The 21,158-nt window shown below is 36.4% G+C and overlaps 2 protein-coding genes across 3 annotated transcripts in view; both read left to right on the forward strand.

Annotated features, from left to right (window-relative positions):
• The first annotated feature begins 251 nt into the window (after positions 1-251).
• On the forward strand, positions 252-6,832 carry LOC129414757 (beta-microseminoprotein). Its single transcript, XM_073867501.1, has 5 exons — positions 252-294; positions 1,439-1,520; positions 4,583-4,633; positions 5,413-5,530; positions 6,279-6,832. The coding sequence occupies exons 1-5, from the start codon at positions 292-294 to the stop codon at positions 6,391-6,393; spliced, it is 369 nt and encodes a 122-aa protein (XP_073723602.1). The 5' UTR covers positions 252-291; the 3' UTR covers positions 6,394-6,832.
• A 4,560-nt stretch (positions 6,833-11,392) lies between these two features.
• antxr1a (ANTXR cell adhesion molecule 1a) overlaps positions 11,393-21,158 on the forward strand; it is a 70,746-nt gene continuing 60,980 nt past the window's right edge. For both annotated transcript variants that reach the window (XM_073867502.1, XM_073867503.1), the window contains exons 1-3: positions 11,393-11,920; positions 20,757-20,828; positions 21,003-21,074. In XM_073867502.1, the coding sequence (XP_073723603.1) occupies positions 11,778-11,920; positions 20,757-20,828; positions 21,003-21,074 (287 nt within the window). In that variant the 5' untranslated portion in view covers positions 11,393-11,777. The remainder of the gene's footprint in view (positions 11,921-20,756; positions 20,829-21,002; positions 21,075-21,158) is intronic.

Raw genomic sequence — 21,158 nt, forward strand, 5'->3', positions numbered from 1 at the left:
CCTACTGTAAACAAACCATGCAGCACAAAATAAAAATACACGTGCAAAAATAATTTGTTATAGCTTACTTTAAAGTATGATATGGCGGCTGACCTTAATATTATTGTCATTTGTGTTTATGCAGTACAATCAAACTATATTTTTTAAGAATTTGGCATAATGAAAAATTCCACAACAAATCATATGACAAATAAATTATTAACATTTTGTTCCTACCTCCTCTGCTATTTTATTATAAATACAGGCATTTTGAGTTTAAGCTCATATAATCAGGTCACCATCTACATAACTATGGTAAGTTCCTATCACAACTTAATAATATTGTTTTTACATTTAAATACAATAATACAAATATCACTCCTACAGTAAGTTTTATTATGTAGTGGTGAGCGGGGCACAAACTAACGCGGGGTTAATTGTAACGCAGCTACTTTACATATTTATACAAGGCCGAGCAATCTGTGCTTTTGGTCATTTTCTCTTAATGTCAGATGATGATCTCCTGTGAATTTGAAAAGTTTTGATGTGTTTTGGTTAAGATGTTGAACAAAAAGTGTTTTGGAGGCATAAAAGTACATTTCTTCATCTGAGTTGGGTGTGTAAGTCACCAAATCCAACCTTATATTATTTTAATCACTGTCTTGTTACCTAAAACATAACACCATTTTAAAATATGTCAGCAAGTCCTAGTAACTGATAGCTGGGATTGAAAAATATTTCACCCAGCGGGGTAAGTTGTCACACACCGTTACAACTAAGCATCCAGTATACAATGATAATGAAATGAAAACAATGTAAATACTATTCATCAAAATGATAACTGTTAATACAATATCAGGTGAAATAACTCACAATTATGATTTTCGTCTTAATTGTGCAGCCCTTTCAAAAAAATCTAAATAATATATGCATTGCTGTATAATACAAGGATGGTTAGATGAAGGATGATGGATGGATGAATGTGTGGATATCTATGTGCTATAGGCAGATATATAAACAATATCCACCTTTAGTATATATACATCATTTTATTAAATTATTTGTAAACCAAATTTTCTAGCAGGTGTGACAACAAACCCTCTGTTTGTTACAATGAACCCCAACTATGGGGTAAGTTGTCACGTTTGCACTCCTGTCGCTTTCGGTGTACTTGTACGATAACGGTAGACCCCACAAACAACCTTTAAGTGTTCATTTGTAGCAGAGATGTGTGTGATGGCTAATCTAACTTAAATATTTTTTAAATGATAGGTTGTGCCCCGCTCTCCCCTACTTCTGCCTACAATAAATAAATCACACTTTTTAACTTATTTACAAGCATCATTTCATTAGGCCTATATCATCATCATCATTATTATGTCCTTTGATTTCATCCTTATCGCTGTGAATATATTTAATGATTGATGTTGGATCAGCTTGTTTATTGTTGATTTTGAAGAGGTCTGTAGTTTTGGGAGTGTTTCTGTGTGCAGTCTTTTCTCCGGTCCATCCAGCATGCTTCCGGGTTGAATACAAACCAGGTACACACACAGCATTTTTACACACATGTTAATGTAGATGCTATCTAGTGCACCCAAGCTATTTACTTTTTGATTTAAACATACATTTTAAAATTGTTGACCCAGCATTGGGTCAAAAAGGGATGCGCCCAGCCCACTGAGTTGTAGTTGAAACCATGCTGGGTTGTTTCAACCCAAAATTCTGTGTTGTTTTAACCGATTGTTGGGTCAAATATACACTCTAAAAAATGCTGGGTTGTTTTTAACACAGGGCTGGGTCACTATTGGACAGAACACACTGCCGGGTTAAAATGACCCAACCGCCGGGTTACCCCAACCCAACCGTTGGGTTGTTTCAAGATGGTTGATTGACAATAACCCAGCAATTGGGCTAAAACAACCCAGCAGTTGGGTCACTTCAACCCGGCAGTGTGTTCTGTCCAATAGTGACCCAGCCCTGGGTTAAAAACAACCCAGCATTTTTTAGAGTGTAAACATTTTCTAGGTTAAGTTCACCCCAGCTGCTCGTACCTTTTTGAAAAAAACCCAGCATCCTTATGAGTGCATGATCATTTGCTAGCAACAACTGCTACCAGTTGTGCTACAGAAATGGGGTCAACATTACATCCACAGTGGCATAGCCACGGGTGTACCAGTACCACCCACAGTGGCAGCTGGCACACCTAATAATGGATGCAGAATATTTTTTATAGTCTCAATAAAAAATTGTACTAAACTTGGGCTATTGTTGTTTCTTTAGAATAAATATATTTTTTTAAATAAACCCTTTTACACATAAGTTAAAATATTTTAACTGACCCCTTGTGTCCATGGCGACGCGTCATGATTGTCACGTGACACACCGGTGTGTTCGAGATCATCCGGCGCTGCGCAGACCGATCGGCGAGGTTTGCCGCTTGCAGTCGAGGGAGGAACTGAAGACGGAGCCGTCAAGCCGGACACCTGCTGCTTGCCGTAGTGACCTGTGCGCTGTGTTTCCTTGTTTTTAATCGCAAATGAAGTGAATTGGATGCTGAATTTGATAAAAACAAACCTTTTAATAAAAAGTTGCAACCAGAAACATTTTATATCGAATATTTTAATTGCTGCTTATACTGTATACCCGAAAATACTGGGAAACAAGCCTATATTATTAAAATACCAATAGAGTTTGTTATTTTCATTTTTATTTTATTACACAACACAATATAACATATTTAAGCTTATTAAAGTGTTTTTTCTTGTTTTAAAACATGAATTTATAATGTTTATTAGTGGAACTAAAGGTTGGATTAAACTTGAAACGCACGTGATCGTTGTCATCAGTGAGGCGACCAATCACGTTAAGCTGTTACGTCATCACAACTCCGTGCAGCCGCTCTGGGGCACGTTCAATCTCACACCGGTGCGCAACGTTTTGCTACGGTTTCCGGGTTGAACGACATGTTTCCTTGAAACGGTGTGCAACGGAATGCAACAGGTTTTAGATGCGTTTTCTCTTGTTTGGTGGGTGTGTCAGAAATGTCGGCCCAATCAGCAGCAAGATGTATAAAACCACGCGATAGTAAAGAGACAGCTCGCTCAATGGGTTCAAGTTGGAATGTTGTCTTTCATTCTGGACGGCAAGGTCAGTGACTGTAAGATTGAGGGTCTTTTACAGTATTAAACACACATTTATAACGATTTCATAAGGCTTCAGAAACATTTAAAAAAGAACACAAAGAATGACCTCTCAGCTACCGTAGTTGCAACTCTTGCGTCATCACAACAGGGTGTTCAATGCATCACCATTTCAGTTTAATAAACATTGTGCAGCGTTTTGTCGGGGCTGAACGCAGCCCTGGAGAAGCTGCACCGGCTGAGCTAGCCAGCTACTCTCGAAACGCTCTCGCGGTACTTAAAAACCATATGACACAGTCAGGTGCCTGCAGCGCCAGCTGAAGTCTTACAAAATTACTAACCGGAATCACTGCCTCAAGTCAGCCGCTGATCGATCTGCGCAGCGCCACATGAAGTCGAACACACCTAATAACTAACAGATCTGTTTCGACCTCACTCTGACCGTCACTAAGGTCTAAAAAGGAATGATCACCTTCGTTCTGCCTATCACCAAGACCATATGTCAACAAAGTCATGTCCATGACCTCCGGAAGCAGAACAATCCGCATCTATAAATAGCAGCTTTCCTGCCAAAAGTTCTTGATCAGCAGTCCATGAACAAGGTGTTGGAGCTGGCCCAATTCCAGCCTTCCTCTGCCTCACAGGCAGAGAATGACAAGCTTATCACATTGCGCCCAGTCAGGGCCTTGAAAGCCTATCTGATCCGTGCACAGTCTGTAAGAAGAATGCACTCTCAACTGTTTGTCTGTTATGGGACGGCAAGGCAGGGACTGCCGCTTTCCAAACAGAGGTTATCTCATTGGCTGGTGGAGGTTATTTCCCATGCTTATAAGGCTCAGGGGATACCGGTCCCAACAGGTACAAGGGCTCATTCTACTAGGAGTGTGGCTACATCTTGGGCTGCCCTCAAGGGTGTTGCAGCAAGCGACATCTGTGCAGCGGCTTCGTGGTCTACGTGGTACGCCATGCCCTCATGTCTTTGACCGAGCGAGGTTCTAATTGATCCTGGGTTCCTCGCGACTCTGTTGGTATGTGTCATCCCGTTTTAGACCGTAGTGACGGTCAGAGTGAGGTTGAAACAGATCGTGGGTTACGCATGTAACCATGGATCTGTGAGACGAGGGATGACCGTCACTATCCTTGTCGCTTTGACCATTCTGAGGCGCTCAAGGTAGGAGACTGAACTGGGAGCATTCTCTGCTATTTATAGACGCGGGTCGTTCTGCTTCCGGAGGTCATGGACATGACTTTGTTGACATATGGTCTCGGTGATAGGCAGAACGAAGGTGATCATTCCTTTTTAGACCGTAGTGACGGTCATCCCTCTGTCTCACAGATCCATGGTTACATACGTAACCCACGATGTATGCTATTCGTTCGCATGCTTACCATGTCAACTATCTGATATTTTGATTCTTCATTTAAAAACCTTTATAAATTATCTTGATTTATAACCTCTGCAGCTGTGAGAGTCGTGAAGCACCCGAATTCCACAGTTTCTCTGGAAATACAAAGTAAGTGGTAATTTTATAGTTCCGCTATGTGTGATATGAATAAAACACGTCGGCAAATGACATTTAATTATATGTTTTTTTTTTGTTTCCCTTCCATAGACATCAGTGTGTATTTTACAAACTACAAATGAAGAGTTTCGTTGCAAAACGAGATAACCACCGTTTTTTTAATTGTTCAGAAATCTCGTTTTTTGGTTGTGCATTCCAATTAATATCAATGCAACTGCAGTTGGTTTGTTTTGATTTAAACCTTCATAACTTAAAAATACAGCTAAGTAGCACCATAAAACAAAATAATAACATGATAACATAATAATAAACATGTTTTGACAAAAATGTTAAATGGATTTATCTCGTTTTGGAATGAAACTCTTCAAATGTATCGTTTTACTAGTCCTTGTGTGTATTTAAATGTCTGAAACATAAAATAAACATTATGTGGTTGGTTGAAAACACTACCAGTTGTGATAAATGACAAACTAACGCCCAAAAGCAGTTTGAATATTTCTGATTCCGATACTGACCTTTGCCTGGCTTATTTCTTGTCTAATGAATTGTTACATTTGGATCCGCCTCTGCCTTCTCACTCATAACATGATGTTTATAGCATGGTTAACTTGTATGCTTATGGTTAATCATTTTACACAGTAGGCAATATGACAATAAATGTGGCACACCCAGATTTTCAGATGCACACCTAGAGTCTCTTTTCTGGCTACGCTACTGCCACATACATGGCCACATATTATGATTCATAGTGTTTTGAATTTTTTTGACAGGTGTCAAATTTTGTCAGGATTTAACTGATAAAACCTGGCATCCTGTTGGTACCACTTGGAGGAACAGTAAGTGTATGGACTGTACATGTTCTGCTGAGTTAATGGAATGCTGTGATGTGTAAGTATGAACTACTTTATCAACTTTTAGCTAAAATTACTCTTACAGAATATACAAAGAAATTAATTATTCTTGTTTGAACATAATGTCTGTAATGCAACATAGTATTAAAACAGTAAGGGGTGGTTTCCTGGACAAAGATTAGCTTAAGCCAGGACTAGGTCTTAGTTTAATTATGAAATATAACTAGTTTTACCAAACACACCTTACTAAAAACATTACTGGCGTGCATTTTGAGGCAAAACAAAGGGCACTGATGTATTTTAAGATTATGTCAGTGCAAGTTGTTTTCAGTTTGGACCGCTCTTACATTTATTTTAGTCTAGGACTAGTCTAATCCCTGTACGGGAAACCGCCCCTAAATGTAAAAAGTAATAGTATTATTAATTTTAAACTTCGACATCAGTAAATATTAAAGATATCAAGGTTATTTTTCACAGAATGATCTTTACATTAGATAGGAAGATTTTTATATAGATAACGTGATTTGAAACAATGCAATACTTTTAACAATATTTAAAGCTCCACCCTTGATTCTACAAATATATAATGAATATATTTAAATAATGAATTTATACACAAAAGTACTGTTCTTAATATTTCATGGATAGAGTATTGGGTAATTCATTAAACCTGATTGTGGTTTCTGACAATAATCTGCTGTATAATATATTCCTATACTTGTATATGTGTAAATGTATGCAGTAATTGTACTCTTATATTAAGTGATTTTGATTGTATTTTGCAGAATGAAGAATCCTGTTAATTATCCGGACAAGTGCACGGTGGAAAGAGATTACACAACATGCACAGTTCAAGTTGTTGAGAAAAAACAATGTCCTTATTCTGCCACTGGTAAATAAATGCCATCAATGAAGAATTAATAAAAGTATTGATGTATCCACTGATTTACGAAACAATAACTTTCACTGGTTTCATTTGGACATTAACATAATAAAAAATGAAACAATACAGTAACCACAAGACATAAAGAATATGGAAATGTTAAGCATAAAATATATATGAATTGAATAACTTGTGTCATTTAATACAAGATTAGAGAATGTAACGCCTTTATTTACAGTGAAATAATATTGAATAAAAAAGAAGGAAAAGCACAGATGTATTTTATAAATTTAAATGTAATTTCAATAGTAAATACTAACACAAAACTGTGATACTCATTCTACATCTGTGTTTATATAAATAAAACTAAATAATTATTGCTTGCTTGTTTGTTGTAGCCAAAGCCAGCTCATCTTAATATCTTGCCATTTTTCTGAATAAAGATCCTCTTGCTTATTTGTTGCACACAACTTATTGTTAGTAAAAGTGATTCTGTCAAAACAAGTGTCAATATTTGTGCTACACACTGTAAAAAATATGCAGTATATTTTTGTCAAATCAACATATATTTTATTTTAGGGGAGATGGGAGAGTGGGGTAAGTTGTCACACTGTTCATAACTCCAACACTAGAGGCTCTATCTCAAAAATCAAATAGCCACTTTGTGTGACAGCTTTTTCTATAGTCAACTTCGTATTCCCATGTGGTCAAGATCACTCTAATCTGATGTTAGCACAATTTTCTTATTTTTTGTCTTAAAACGTAAAAAAAATGCACTTTAAATTTGATGTAATACAACTGTGTTAGGAATGAATGTTCAAAATGATTATTTTTCACAAAATTAAGGAGACAATAACGTGTCTTTTGATACTTTAGCTGACATGTTATAGGTTAACAGAATCCTGGGTTATCTGCTATACGTTTCACACTTTTCGTACTGTAACCAGATGTTAAGAGATAACCCTGGGTATTCATAATCTGACGTTTCACACTGTGCATTCCTAGCTGAAACCCAGCTCTTACACACCTGTCTGTAATTATCAAGCAACCCTGAACACCTGATTATCTGCTTCAACTGTGTTTAATTGGGGTCATATTATTCTAACCCTGATTTGTTTCACACTGCTTGTATTTGGCACCACAATGCAGGGTTAACCCCACAAAAGCAGGGCAAGCAGGGGTTCATAAACCTGGGTTAATTTCAGGGATAACCCCTTTTTTAAATTACAAGTGTGAAATTATCCTTATAGGGTTAAAAGTGTGGTTTAGATTGAAGATAACCCAGGGTTAAGTGCAGTGTGAAAAGCCCGAGAGTTAATATTTCCAGTTCTGGTTTTGAATTTAACCCTTAAGAGATCCTTAAAAAAACTTACGTATGTGTTCCTAAGGACAGAAAATGTCACCTTCCCCAAAACTGCTCTAAAATATCATACATCAATATTTTTTCCCACTTTAAACGATTCAGTCTTGTAAAACTACTTCTGCTTGAAACATACATATAAAATATTAATTAGATTTGTGAAAATTTTAACCCTTTATATGCCATTTTGTTTACATTAACCCCTGTTTTTTTAACAGGAAAAAACAAAAAAACTAAATATTTTCCAAAAAAAACCTTTTGAACTACCATTTGATTATTTTAATTATTAGACCCTGGGATGGGTCAAAGATTGGTGGCAAAATTTATTTTGATGCATTGTTATTTTTTGAACAGGGTCAAATTTTGTAAAAAACTCACACTTGTGATCCTAAGGACAGAAAATGTCACCTTCCCAAAAACCTCTCTAAAATATCATACATCAATATTTTTTCCCACTTTAAACGATTCAGTCTTGTTAAACTACTTCTGCTTGAAACATACATATCAAATATTAATTAGATTTGTGAAAATTTTAACGGTTTATATGCCATTTTGTTTATATTAACCCCTGTTTTTTTAACAGGAAAAAACAAAAAAACTAAATATTTTCCAAAAAAAACCTTTTGAACTACCATTTGATTATTTTAATTATTAGACCCTGGGATGGGTCAAAGATTGGTAGCAACATTGATTTTAATGCATTGTTATTTTTTGAACAGAGTCAGATTTTATAAAAAACTCACACTTGTGATCCTAAGGCCACAAAATGACACCTTCCTAAAAATTGCTCTAAAAATATCATACATCAATATTTTTTTCCACTTTAAACGATTCAGTCTTTTAAAACTACTTCTGCCTGAAACATACATATGAAATATTACTTAAATTTGTGGAAATTTTAACCCTTTACATGCCAGTTTGTTTACATTAACCCATGTTTTTTTAACAGAAAAAAACAAAAATCTAAATATTTTCCCCCAAAAAAACATTTGAACTACCATTTGATTATAATTATTATTAGACCCTAGGATGGGTAAAAGATTGGTAGTAACATTGATTTTGATGCATTGTTATTTTTTGAACAGGGTCAGATTTTATACAAAACCCACACTTCCTAAGGCCAAAATGATCCTAAGGCCAAAATGACACATTCCCAAAAACTGCTCTAAAAATATCATACATCAATCATTTTTTCCACTTTAAACTATTAAATCTTTTAACACTACTTCTTCCTGAAACATACATGTCAAATATTAATTAAATTTGTGGAAATTTTAACCCTTTAAATGCCAATATGTTAACATTAATCGAACCACAGTGTTCGGCTGATGTCGTGAAAACTTTTGTGGGACATCGTAGCCCAGATAGTGACCTGTCCTGATTTCTCACTCCAGAGACTGAGGGCTGATTCATTTTTTATCTGTAAACACCGGTCAGAATGAGCAGCCCCACATAAGCCTGCAGTTTCTCTGTCTCAAGATCTCTCCAGTCTGTGACTGTCTCCCATGTAGGTTTGTCATGGCCCCAATATGCTGCAGGATTTCATGCATCAATGAAAAGCTTGAAGTCAGGGCACTGATTTGGGCAGTGGCATAGTGTGTGAGCCCTGGGATCAAATCTCTGGCTGCTGGGAAGTAGCGGAGCGTCTCCATGTTTGTGGGAGACCAAAAGATTTTTCAATTTTTGATGTCCATCCTGCCGCCACTTCATCCATCTCCTCTCCACTCTCACCTTCTGACAAGTCTTCTGAAGATCCTTCTTATGAATTAGACTCCAGCTGTCTACTTCTACCTCTGAGGCCTCCGTGTCGACCTCAGAATCCTCGGAGGAAGATGAGGAGCCATCCTCGCTCTTGAAATGCATGATTATTTCAGGAGCCTTGTGTGTGCTGTAATGCCTTGCCATTTTCACTACTTCTGCTATACTGTTCATACTTATAGCAGTGTATTTGCATAAACAACATGAGCGTATGAGGTATGTATTAGTTTATGTTAAGATAAATGGGGGGTCAAAAATGGTAGTTATAATGGTTTTCAATGGGGCATTTTTTGTCCTTAGGAACACATTAGTCGGTTTTTGCATAGCTTAGCCATTTTAAGCTAGGTTAAAAAAATGAAACCAAAATTCTAAAATGTATCAAAAATGATAAACCTTTGGCAAGTTTGGGCTATATTCAATGCATTTAGGGGTGTGGTCCTGGTCAAGACAATCTCCTGAACTCCAAACTGAATGTCAGAATGGGAAAGAAAGGTGATTTAAGCAATTTTGAGCGTGGCATGGTTGTTGGTCTGAGAATCTGCTCAGTTACTGGGATTTTCACGCACAACCAATTCTGGGGTTTACAAAGAATGATGTAAAAAGGGAAAAACATCCAGTATGCGGCAGTCCTGTGGGCGAAAATGTCTTGTTGATGCTAAAGGTCAGAGGAGAATGAGCCGACTGATTCAAGCTGATAGAAGAGCAACTTTGACTGAAATAATCACTCGTTACAACCGAGGTATGCAGCAAAGCATTTGTGAAGCCACAACACGCACAACCTTGAGGCGGATGGGCTACAACAGCAGAAGACCCCACCAAGTACCACTCATCTCCACTACAAATAGGAAAAAGAGGCTACAATTTGCACAAGCTCACCAAAATTGGACAGTTGAAGACTGGAAAAATGTTGCCTGGTCTGATGAGTCTCAGTTTCTGTTGAGACATTCAGATGGTAGAGTCAGAATTTGGCGTAAACAGAATAAGAACATGGATCCATCATGACTTGTTAACACTGTGCAGGCTGGTGGTGGTGGTGTAATGGTGTGGGGAATGTTTTCTTGGCACACTTTAGGCCCCTTAGTGCCAATTGGGCATCATTTAAATGCCACGGCCTACCTGAGCATTGTTTCTGACCATGTCGATATCTTTATGACCACCATGAACCCATCCTCTAATGGCTACTTCCAGCAGGATAATGCACCATGTCACAAAGCTCGAATCATTTCAAATTGGTTTCTTGAACATGACAATGCATTCACTGTACTAAAATGGTCCCCACAGTCACCAGATCTCAACCCAGTAGAGCATCTTTGGGATGTGGTGGAACGGGAGCTTTCTGCCCTGGATGTGCATCCCACAAATCTCCATCAACTGCAAGATGCTATCCTATCAATATGGGCCAACATTTCTAAAGAATGTTTCAGCACCTTGTTGAATCAATGCCATGTAGAATTAAAGCAGTTCTGAAGGCGAAAGGGGGTCAAACACAGTTTTAGTATGGTGTTCCTAATAATCCTTTAGGTAAGTGTATGTGCCCAAGACGTCCTTCTTTAATTTAATCCATGAGATTTATACCATTGTGATGTATGGTGCTTAGTAAATTTTAAACAGTGTGAAAAGTGTGACAATTTACCCCGCTTTCCCCTTCTTTAAATGAAAAAATTAACTTAAAGAATTTTAAAAGCAAGTTGTTTTAACTTCATGTTACTTTTTTACAGTGCATGAAAACATTACTAACATTGTTTACCACTAGATGGCACACTAACGTTTTTACTGCCTTGAGTTCATTCATTGCTCTAAAAAGTGGATGGAAAGTTTAGAGTCAAGAGGCTGAGAGACAATGACACACACACACACACACACACACACACACATTCTCAAACATAAACACACAACCACACTCCCTCCATTAATCTAGCAGCAACTGGAGAGCAGTAAGAAGAAGTGTGTCAGGCGTTTGGATGCATGTGCGCTCACTTACATCAGTGCATTTTGGTGCATTTGTTGAAACTTTTACTTTAGTCAGCATTTCTCATATTTAGACGTTTAAAAGATTATTTTCTTTTTCTTTAAAACATTCACACAACAACACCAGGACACTAGAAGAAATGCTCTCTTTTGTCTTTATGACAATGGCTTTTCCAAATTAACTTCACCGGACCACTGCATGGAATATCAGCCAAAGACTCATAAGGAAAACGTGGACCAGCATTTTTCTCTCATTGTCACTTTGTAATTGTATTCATTTAGTGCTGTTTTTTTCTTGATTGATTTAACCACAACATGTGCAGACTGTGGAGGATTGTAATTTTGCTTTGTGTTAAATTGGTGTACGTTGCTAATGGAAATACAGGACTTATGCCGGATAGAGGGACTGCAGCCTCATCATGCTATGGGGGTTTTGACCTCTACTTTGTACTAGACAAGTAAGTTATACTTTCTCATATATCTTTTCTTACCAATGCACAGTAGATAGTGCCATTGTTTATAATTATAAAGTTGCATGCAGTATGTGGGTGCTTAAAACTGTATGTGGGAAATGAGTTTAAGATATGTTTAAGTTTAAGAGTAAGGGCATGCTTATGGTTATGGTTTTGAGGTCAGGGTTGGCCATTTGATACCATTTACTTATTATGTAAGTACATGTTGGTGCATTGTAATTAAAGTACTGCCACTTCATTAGTATGTGTAGATATACTGTTACGATTACACTTAACCATAACCCAACCCTGACCCCAAAACCTAACCCTAACCATGACCTTACTCTTAAACTTAACCATATTTCAAACTCATTAGCAATACATTTGGTGGATTTTTATGAACATTTGTTATGGATTTTCCATATCAACATGTAGTTTCACAATAAATCCTTGAAGGTATTTAATGTTAGTAAATAGTTACGGCGAAAAATATAAAGTTTGAGATAGAGGCCGACCGATATATCTGCAGGCCGATATTATCGCCCGATATTAGGCATTTTCCAAACTATCGGTATCGGCATTCATAATGGCCGATATATTAATATTTTTTTTAAAAAACGGACGAAACAGCCGTCATTAGATTTCCTCACTGTTGGTATTTTTGACAGAGCGCTCTGAACTAGTAGCTGCTGGTGGGGTCCAGATTTAGGCGTCTAGCCATTGCCTGAGTCAAGTGATCAGCAATTTATATTTTGCTGTTGTTGTTATTTATCAGAACTTAACAGAATTTGTCTCCAGTCCTATTCAAAGTTATATTTATAAATCAAGTCTTTTAAAACTGGTAACTTTGATTTGGTTGTTGTTGTCAAAGGCCTTTACGTTTCATATCTTAAGTTTGTATTTTTATACATTTTATTTATCAGAACTTTAATATATTTTGGTGTTCCTCTGTTCTGTTGTGACAATAAAAGAAACAAGTTTCTTTTTAAAATGCATTATCATATTATGTTAGTTAAAACTCATAAATAACTACAAATAACTAATGTTAGGGAAATCTGTTTATGTTTTGTTTGCGCGTTTCTGAAAGAAAAAAAAATTGCCGATATATCGGAATATTGGATTTTAAAACCAACAAACATTTGTATCGGTATCGGCCTTCAAAATCCTTTATCGGTCGGCTCTAGTTTGATACTTTCAATTCATGTAGGTGTTCTTACACCTCATCCAAATTCTGTTTAGTTTTATTTTTTAACCGCATATCTGTTGTTTTGTTGTTAAAAAGCATCACAAATGTATTTGTATGAAATGCTTTACTTCCAACGCAATAACATTCATACTGTAAGTGTGATGTAAGTTTAATTCATAACTATCCAAATACTTTTTAGGAGTAGCCAAAGCGTATTGATTTGTGTGCAAAACAAAGAGACATTTAAAATCTTTAAATGTTGTCTTTGCTTTGTTTGATAGTTTGGCTGGCAACTCACAAGCTTGCTTTAAATTTTGACATACAGTTGAACATTTTTACAACATTACAACTAGACACGGGAAAGCAATTACACACACTTTTTATTGTATGTTAATGGGCAGTTAGCTTTGAACATGCATACACATACAGACAGACATGCACCTGGTGTGTTGGACGTATCCTGGATGTGTACCAAAGTTTCCACAAATTTTGTTTCTACCAGTTTGAACTTTGCCTCTACTCCCCGCAAAACCTTAAATGTTATTCAAATGTCAGAGAAATGTGTTTTAAGTACAACACAGCTGTGTTTTCTAGTACATGTAAATAATTTATCCTGGGTTGTCAGAGAGTTAAGCTGTGAATGGGATTGTTATTGCTGGACTGTTTTTTATTGTTTTACTGTGACATAGTGTTTACACCATTCCTTTAACTTTTTTTATCGATATTGATGGTTATATAACATACTTCATGGTTCAAGAGAAACGTTTGTTTAAACATAACAATATTATTGTCTTGCATATTGGTGCCACAACTGATTTTTTTATCTGCAGCAATGACAAGCTGAATCAAATAGATAGGCCTAACCCTCCAGCTTTCTGGGGTTTGCATAGTTGTTCATGTCATTCATTCACTGCCTTGCCAAATTCTGGTGCTGAGTACACGTCATTATTTGTACAAATGATGTAAAACATTAATGTGTCCTGAAGGCATAATGTGGTGACAAAGCAAATTATTGAAACGAGCAGAGACAAACTCTAGCTTTAGGTATATGTCATTTAGCAGCACAAAAGGTTGTGGGTTCAATCCCAGGGAACACACACACACACACACACACACACACACACACACATACTAATAAAATACCTTGTGATGCACTGTAAGTCACTTTGGATAAAAATGTGCCAAATGCATAAGAGGTAAAAGACATTAATGGTATTTAGGTAGGTAAGTAGGTAAAACAACACTTATCAATACAATTTTGGCACTATTACAGCCAAATGAATTGCCGAAGTCAGACTCAGGGCTGTCACAATTATTAAATAATCATCTCATCGCGATTGTTTGACCTCATCGCAATGATTTCAGATCACCACAATGATTGCACATCTCTCTAAAAAACACAAGGGGGAGCTGCAGGAATTGATTTTTTTTGTAGTCCAGTGTGGTCCAGTACTAATATGACCTTAGTAGGATTGGCTGCTATTTAAGGCCTGTTCTGGTATAGTCAGTTTATTTTGATTGCTTTTTTATTTATTAGTTTTTTTTTCCAGAAACTTTATTGTGCTTATTTTTAATCAAGCATTTTTTGTTTTTGAAAGATATTTTCATTAAATAATTACTTTAAAATATGTGTTATGTGTATTAATATTTACTGTCAGCCAGGTAAACCTTGCAAAATATTTAATATAAATAATCACAACAATGTGCAAAAAAATGTTAATGAACAAAAAAAACGAATTAATCGTCATTATGGTGACAATTTATTAGACAATTAACCGCCAGCAAAATTTTATAATCGTGACAGCCCAACTCATTTCAGCAAAAAAATCTGACTCTTAATGGATTCTGCCCACAAAGCGGATTTGAGGTGAAAGTATTTGAAAAACATATAATACGTGCCGAGAGCATTTTTGCCGTTTAGCTGCTTTTGCATCAGAGCTCTTCAATTGTTCGTGACACCAAGTATTACACATGAATTGTTAGTGAATTAGATGCAGAAATATTGCATGCAAAGTGACAGGCTAGTTACCCACCATGTAGTATAAGTCTAAAATATTTAATTGAACAAATGTTATTATGAACCAGTGCCCACCATGAAGTGTGTGTGATGTTTAACAAGCAGATTTTGTCAGCATGGATCAATAGATCAGAATGCCAGATGACTTGAGTATGAGTTGTGGGAAAATCAGCCGTTTGGATGTTCTTCTTATGGGCCATCACTGTGGCTTCACTTTATAGCTGTGGGTTTGGTGTTTGGTCAGAAGGGTCTGTGAAGGCTATTTACTCTTTTCCTCTCCATTCATACAACTTAAGCTCTTTTGCAGAACGCAACAAGAGAAATGTTAAGAAAAAGGCACATGTGTTATGAGACTTTAAATATAATTCAAAACACTCATGAAGAGCAAGGCCTGCAGTCAAAGGCTATTGTCACTGCTGTTTTGCTCTTTTTAAAGGAACAGTATGTAAGAAATGTATATCAATTAATCATAAAATGGCCCTGATATGTCAGTAGACATTAAGAAATCATGTTAATTTCAAATACTTATATCACTGACAACAGTGGTCCGGCTAAGATATTGTAAATTAAAAATTGGAGTTGCAGCCCTCAACTGATGTTTATGTTGTCATGTTGTGTATTAGCCACCAATTGTGTGATTGCAGTACCAGTTTTGGCCACAATCCTACATAATGTTTCTTTAAATGTCTTATTACATATTTATAACACAGTAATAGAGTAACCGTTTTCATTTTGCTGATAATTTTGAGTTTCTTGCTAAAAGCACATGAAATTATGAAAGTTATTGTGGATCAATGTCCACATTTATGGTACACTAAAATTAATACTTTAATCTTATTGGTCAATCATAGCATTTTAATGTCAAATATTTTGGTATGATGATTGCCAAACTGTATATTTGACTCTAGTCCCATGCAAGGCAACTGGTTTCCTATATACTTGTGATAGTCTCTCCTCATATATCTCTCTTCTTTTTTGTTGTCAAATAAAAGTTCGATTACATTGACATTTATTCATTAAAGAAATAGTTCAACCCAAAATGAAAACAAACGCATATTTATGCACCTTCAATCAATCCTGCATGTTTATGACCTCTTTTAGCCAAAGACAGTTGGAGTTATATAAAATAATATCCTGACTTTTCAGCTTATAATGGTACTGAATCTTAAAGCTCCCAAAAATGCATCCATATATCAAAAATGAATTCATACAATTATTAAATGTCTTCTGAGGTGAAGCGTTGGGTGTTTGTCAGGAAACTTTTATATTTTAAAGTTACGGTTGTACACGTACTGACAAGAGAGTTCAGAGTTGAGGTCAGATAGAAGGATGATCTTTAACGCTGGATTTCCACCGACTGCGGAACGGCTGCGGATCAATCGGTTTCCATTCAAGTCAATGTGTGTATTTCCAATGACTGCGCTTCAAATCCGTAACAGCTCCAGCCATCCGCAGCCCTCCGGAATAAATCTGGGCCTGGGCCGGTCCAGCAAAACGTTATAATTTAACGTCATAATGGGCGGAGACAGAAGTAGATATCGCGCAATCATCACGTGAATTTGTGAGACCTCGTCACTTCAGCACGCAGTCGCTCTGCAACAAATTCGGAACTATTTAGGTAAAGGCATCTACGGAAACAAACAGATCAGTGTGGTAAATTGAAATATAATTTTGATAACGTCAAATCTCATTGGTTCTTATTTCTCATTGGTGTTTTGTCATGACTCACGTGTCATCATTATGAATATCCCACCATATATGCATTCATCTGTATGTTCATATGTATATGTGACATATTATTTGCTAAATTAGCTAAAAATATTAATTGTTCTCTCTCACAAACATATTGATTATTTTATATGATAAATGTATGGTGCTTTGCCATGTTGGTAAGATGATAACATTTTAGACTAAACTATACCCTAAAAAATTCTGGTTCGGGTCAAAATGGACTAACACAGATGCTGGGTTATATTTGACCAAATAATGGGTTAAAACAACCCAGCAGCGTAGGTTAAATTACAATTGGTCAGAGCCAATAGTGTTTTGGACAGTGCTCCAACATATGGTGCAGATGCATCCTTGGTTGAGGGTCCTTTGCAGATCCCATACCCCTCACTCCACCTTGTACTTTTCTGTTGTCTCCTTAAATACTTTCTATAAAATGAAGACAAAACCTGTTGGGTTGGGTCTGTCTCTTTTTGATCCAACGCTGGGTCAAACTAACTGGAAAAAACCCAGAGTATACTTTTTAAAGTTAACCTTAAAGTAAGAAAATAAAATATATATAACGTTCATGTTCTGTATTTATTCATTATTAAGTAACATAGCTGTGTAAAATAGCTATAAAATAGGCTTGATCTAAGCATATATACATGCTGTCAGGATCATGATCAATCTGCTGGGATTTATTTTCCCATAATGGTTGTCTGACGTAAAATGTGAATGTTAAATGTAACGTGAAACATAATTTGTCCGAGTTAATAGATGCCGAGCTAACCTCAGTTGTTTCAAGTCAAACTGAGTGAAATGCCCTCGTTGAACTCTTTCAGCTGTTAGATGTGGTTGGCGGGCGGAGTTTCTCATCCATTCCCAAGAATGATCCGAACCTTTGAGTTGAGGAGAAAATGAATAATGTGACAATCCTGTCCAATTTCATTAAAAATGATGAGTTGGGCAGAACTATAGTTCATTAAGAGCTGTATAAATGAATCCGTTTTACACAGATTCACAAACACACGCATACGGTTCGCCTTGTAAAACCCTTTCCCCATCAGCTCCAGATGTTCCAATCCCTTCCCCTGCTCTGGCAACTAAATCTGCTGAGAGTCTTGGATCTTACTAACAATGGAAAAACAGGGATAAAGGCAGAGAGAAATCGAGAGATGGAAAAGGGGAGGACAGACGCTCTGCGTAGCATAGCAAATATTTTTGCCACATTATCTTCCATTATTTCATTGCAATTAATAACACTAAAGTCATTATGAGGTACTTGGAGTATCATTTTCATTGGGCTCAGAAGCAAAGACCACATGAGGCATATCTTAAATGTCTGAAAATCAAACCAAGTAAGGTTAAGACTCGCCCACTACAAACAAGCTCTTAAGCCCAGAATATAAATGCAATGACTCTCACCACAGGTTCACACCAGACGCGTTTGAGGCGTCAAAATTGCGCGTACCGCGCCTAGTTTGCCGCTTGAACAGTTTCAGTTTACTCGCTTCATTCGCATGTGAAAGCCGCACGTGAAATTCTAGTCATCAAGACATTCACGTGGAAATTCGCGTCATGGGAGGGGCTTCTGCGATTCCTGTAATCACATCACTACTAGAGCAAGCTCCTGATTTGTTAACGCGTTTTTCCAAAGTTCTAATTTTTCAACTCGCACGTTTGCCACAGCAACGCTCAATTCACACGAACTAGATGCGCGAATGAGGTGGAATGGCATCTACCGCGCCGCGCTGAACACCTCATTCGCGCCGCGAGACCTCCAGACGCGAGTCAACGCGTCTTCAAATTGACTTAATCGCCTCTACCGCAGCTGGTGTGAACATGCTAAATTCTTTGTATATAATATTCAAAAGTGCACATTTAAGAGATGCACAAGCGGTTTGAAATAGGTTTGATGGTACAGTATTGTACTGTACACTGTAAAAAATGCTGTAGTTCTGCAGCTGTTTGCCAGTAACTTACTGTAGATTTAAATGTATGTTATTTACTGGCAACAGTTTGTTTAAAGTTAAATGGACATTAAACATTACCTAGTCTTTTTCTTTACAGAATAAAACTATACAATAACAGCTTCATGCAAAGCATTCTGGGAAAGTAAAACAGTTTTTTACTTTCAGATGTTGGTTCCCAGAATGCTTTGCATGAGGTTGTTATTTTAGTTTTATTCTGTAAAGATAAAGACTTGGTAATGTTTAATGTTCATTTAAAGGGGACATTTCCCAAACTTTTTTTATTCTTTCCCCGCCATTGACGAGTTATCTCGTCAATTAAAAGAAAACATTTGCATAAAAAGTGTTCCTTATGAACTTATCCAATTTATGAAAAAACTGAAGCCAAAACATATTCACTAGTTTTAAACTCTGTGTATGTTTTGATAATTGTTCTGAATCTGAAAATTCCTTCACAAAAATGCTATTATTTCAGCTTTTTGCTAAATAATGTGTTACATTTTTTTAAAAGAAAAAATACCCATATTTTGTGAAACTTTTGTGAAAATCACAAAACATGCTGGCAGGCAACTTTTAAAAAAATGGTTGACGGGAAATTAGTTAAGATGTAAAATAAATCTTTGGGGTCCCCAAAGTACGTGAATGAAGTTTAAGCTCAAAATATAGATCATTTACTATAGCATGTTAAAATTGCCGCTTTGTAGATGTGATCAAAAATGTGTCATTTTACGTGTGTCCTTTAAAATGCAAATGAGCTGATGAAATGCAAATAATGGTGGTTTGTTAAAATTGAAACTCAAATGTGTTGTTAATTTTCTTTGTTTCTCTCTCTCTTTCTTTCTGCACTAAATGGCAGTGCCATGGTTGGATAGTGCAGATTAAGGGTCAGTATTATTATAATAAGATCCCCTTCTTACATCACAAGGGGAGCCAATTTTGAATTATCTATTTTTTCATGTTCTTGCAGAGAACAGTTTACCAAAACTAAGTTACTGAGTTGATGTTTATCACATTTTCTAGGTTGATAGAAGCAATGGAGACCCAATTATAGCACTTAAACATAGTCAGATTTTTATGATATGTCCCCTTTACATTTGGACAAACCGTTGCCAGTAATGCTGTAATGTCTACAGAAATCTTTATCAGTGTATGTATGGCGTTTCTTGCAAAGACATTTACATTTACACATTTGGCAGATTCTTTTATCCAAACCAACATACAGTGCATTACAAGGTATGCATTTGTATAAACCCATGACTTACAGTATTTGTCATACAGGAGCACAATCATCTGCATGTAATTTTATTTAAATTATATAGTTTAACAACTAAGTAATTACGTAATTTCAACTACATTTTGTCAACGGCCATAGCTCTGTACTACTCATTGAATTACTAAATATTTACATCTGGCACAGTTACAACTACATCAGAATGCATTCAGGAGGTCATGATTACTGGCAATAGAAAACATTACCCAGCATAATGACATCATGATTATTATTATTATCAACATGTGGTTTTCATTCAAATCTAAAACATACCATCATTCCAACAAGTTTAACAGAGGATTATGTTATAAAGCAGAATACTAGTTATAAAAGATAAACAGGGTACTATGAGAGCATTTGAAATGTTATGCACGCAGTGCTGGTCTATGGTCTAATGTGCTACAATGCATATCAATAAGAAGCCAGACTGACAGATATCTTTTGGCTTTAAAAGTAAATGAAACATTACAGTTGGCATTGAGCTGACTCAGACAGCTGTGCTGGGGAGATGCTGTGGATACTTGATCAATTTCCCTCTAAGGAGGATGAAAATGTCATTTTTTCAGCTGCTGTTTAAAGAAAAGTTCTCACGCAGCTGTAAATCTTTGGCACTTCTCAGCCTGTGACTCTTTATTGCCCCCTTGATGTCTGACTGTACGCATCTATTATGTGTCTGTTTCCTCACGCAGATCTGGAAGTGTGCAGCATCACTGGAACGAAATATATACTTTTGTGGAACATCTTGCCTATAAGTTCATAAGGTAACAAACACACATGGTCTCCCTTGCATATTACTGTATACATGGTGAAATTCTCCACGTGTAATTAAAAAATACACAATTTCAGTCAAGCATGTTTATATCTGATATTTGCATTTGGTAAAGTGAAATAATTTTTCATGTCAGACTAATGTACGTGTTTATTTTTGCATATAGTCCTCAGCTCCGGATGTCCTTCATTGTTTTCTCTGATCAGGGCAAGGTTTTGATGCGGCTCACAGAAGACAGGTAAGTAAATAATCATTTAATCTCTTATGCCGATTATGCTTAATAAACCGATAATGTGTGGGGTCATGTAAATGCGTAAAATGT

Source organism: Misgurnus anguillicaudatus, chromosome 5, assembly GCF_027580225.2.
Source record: "Misgurnus anguillicaudatus chromosome 5, ASM2758022v2, whole genome shotgun sequence".
NCBI lineage: Eukaryota > Metazoa > Chordata > Actinopteri > Cypriniformes > Cobitidae > Misgurnus > Misgurnus anguillicaudatus.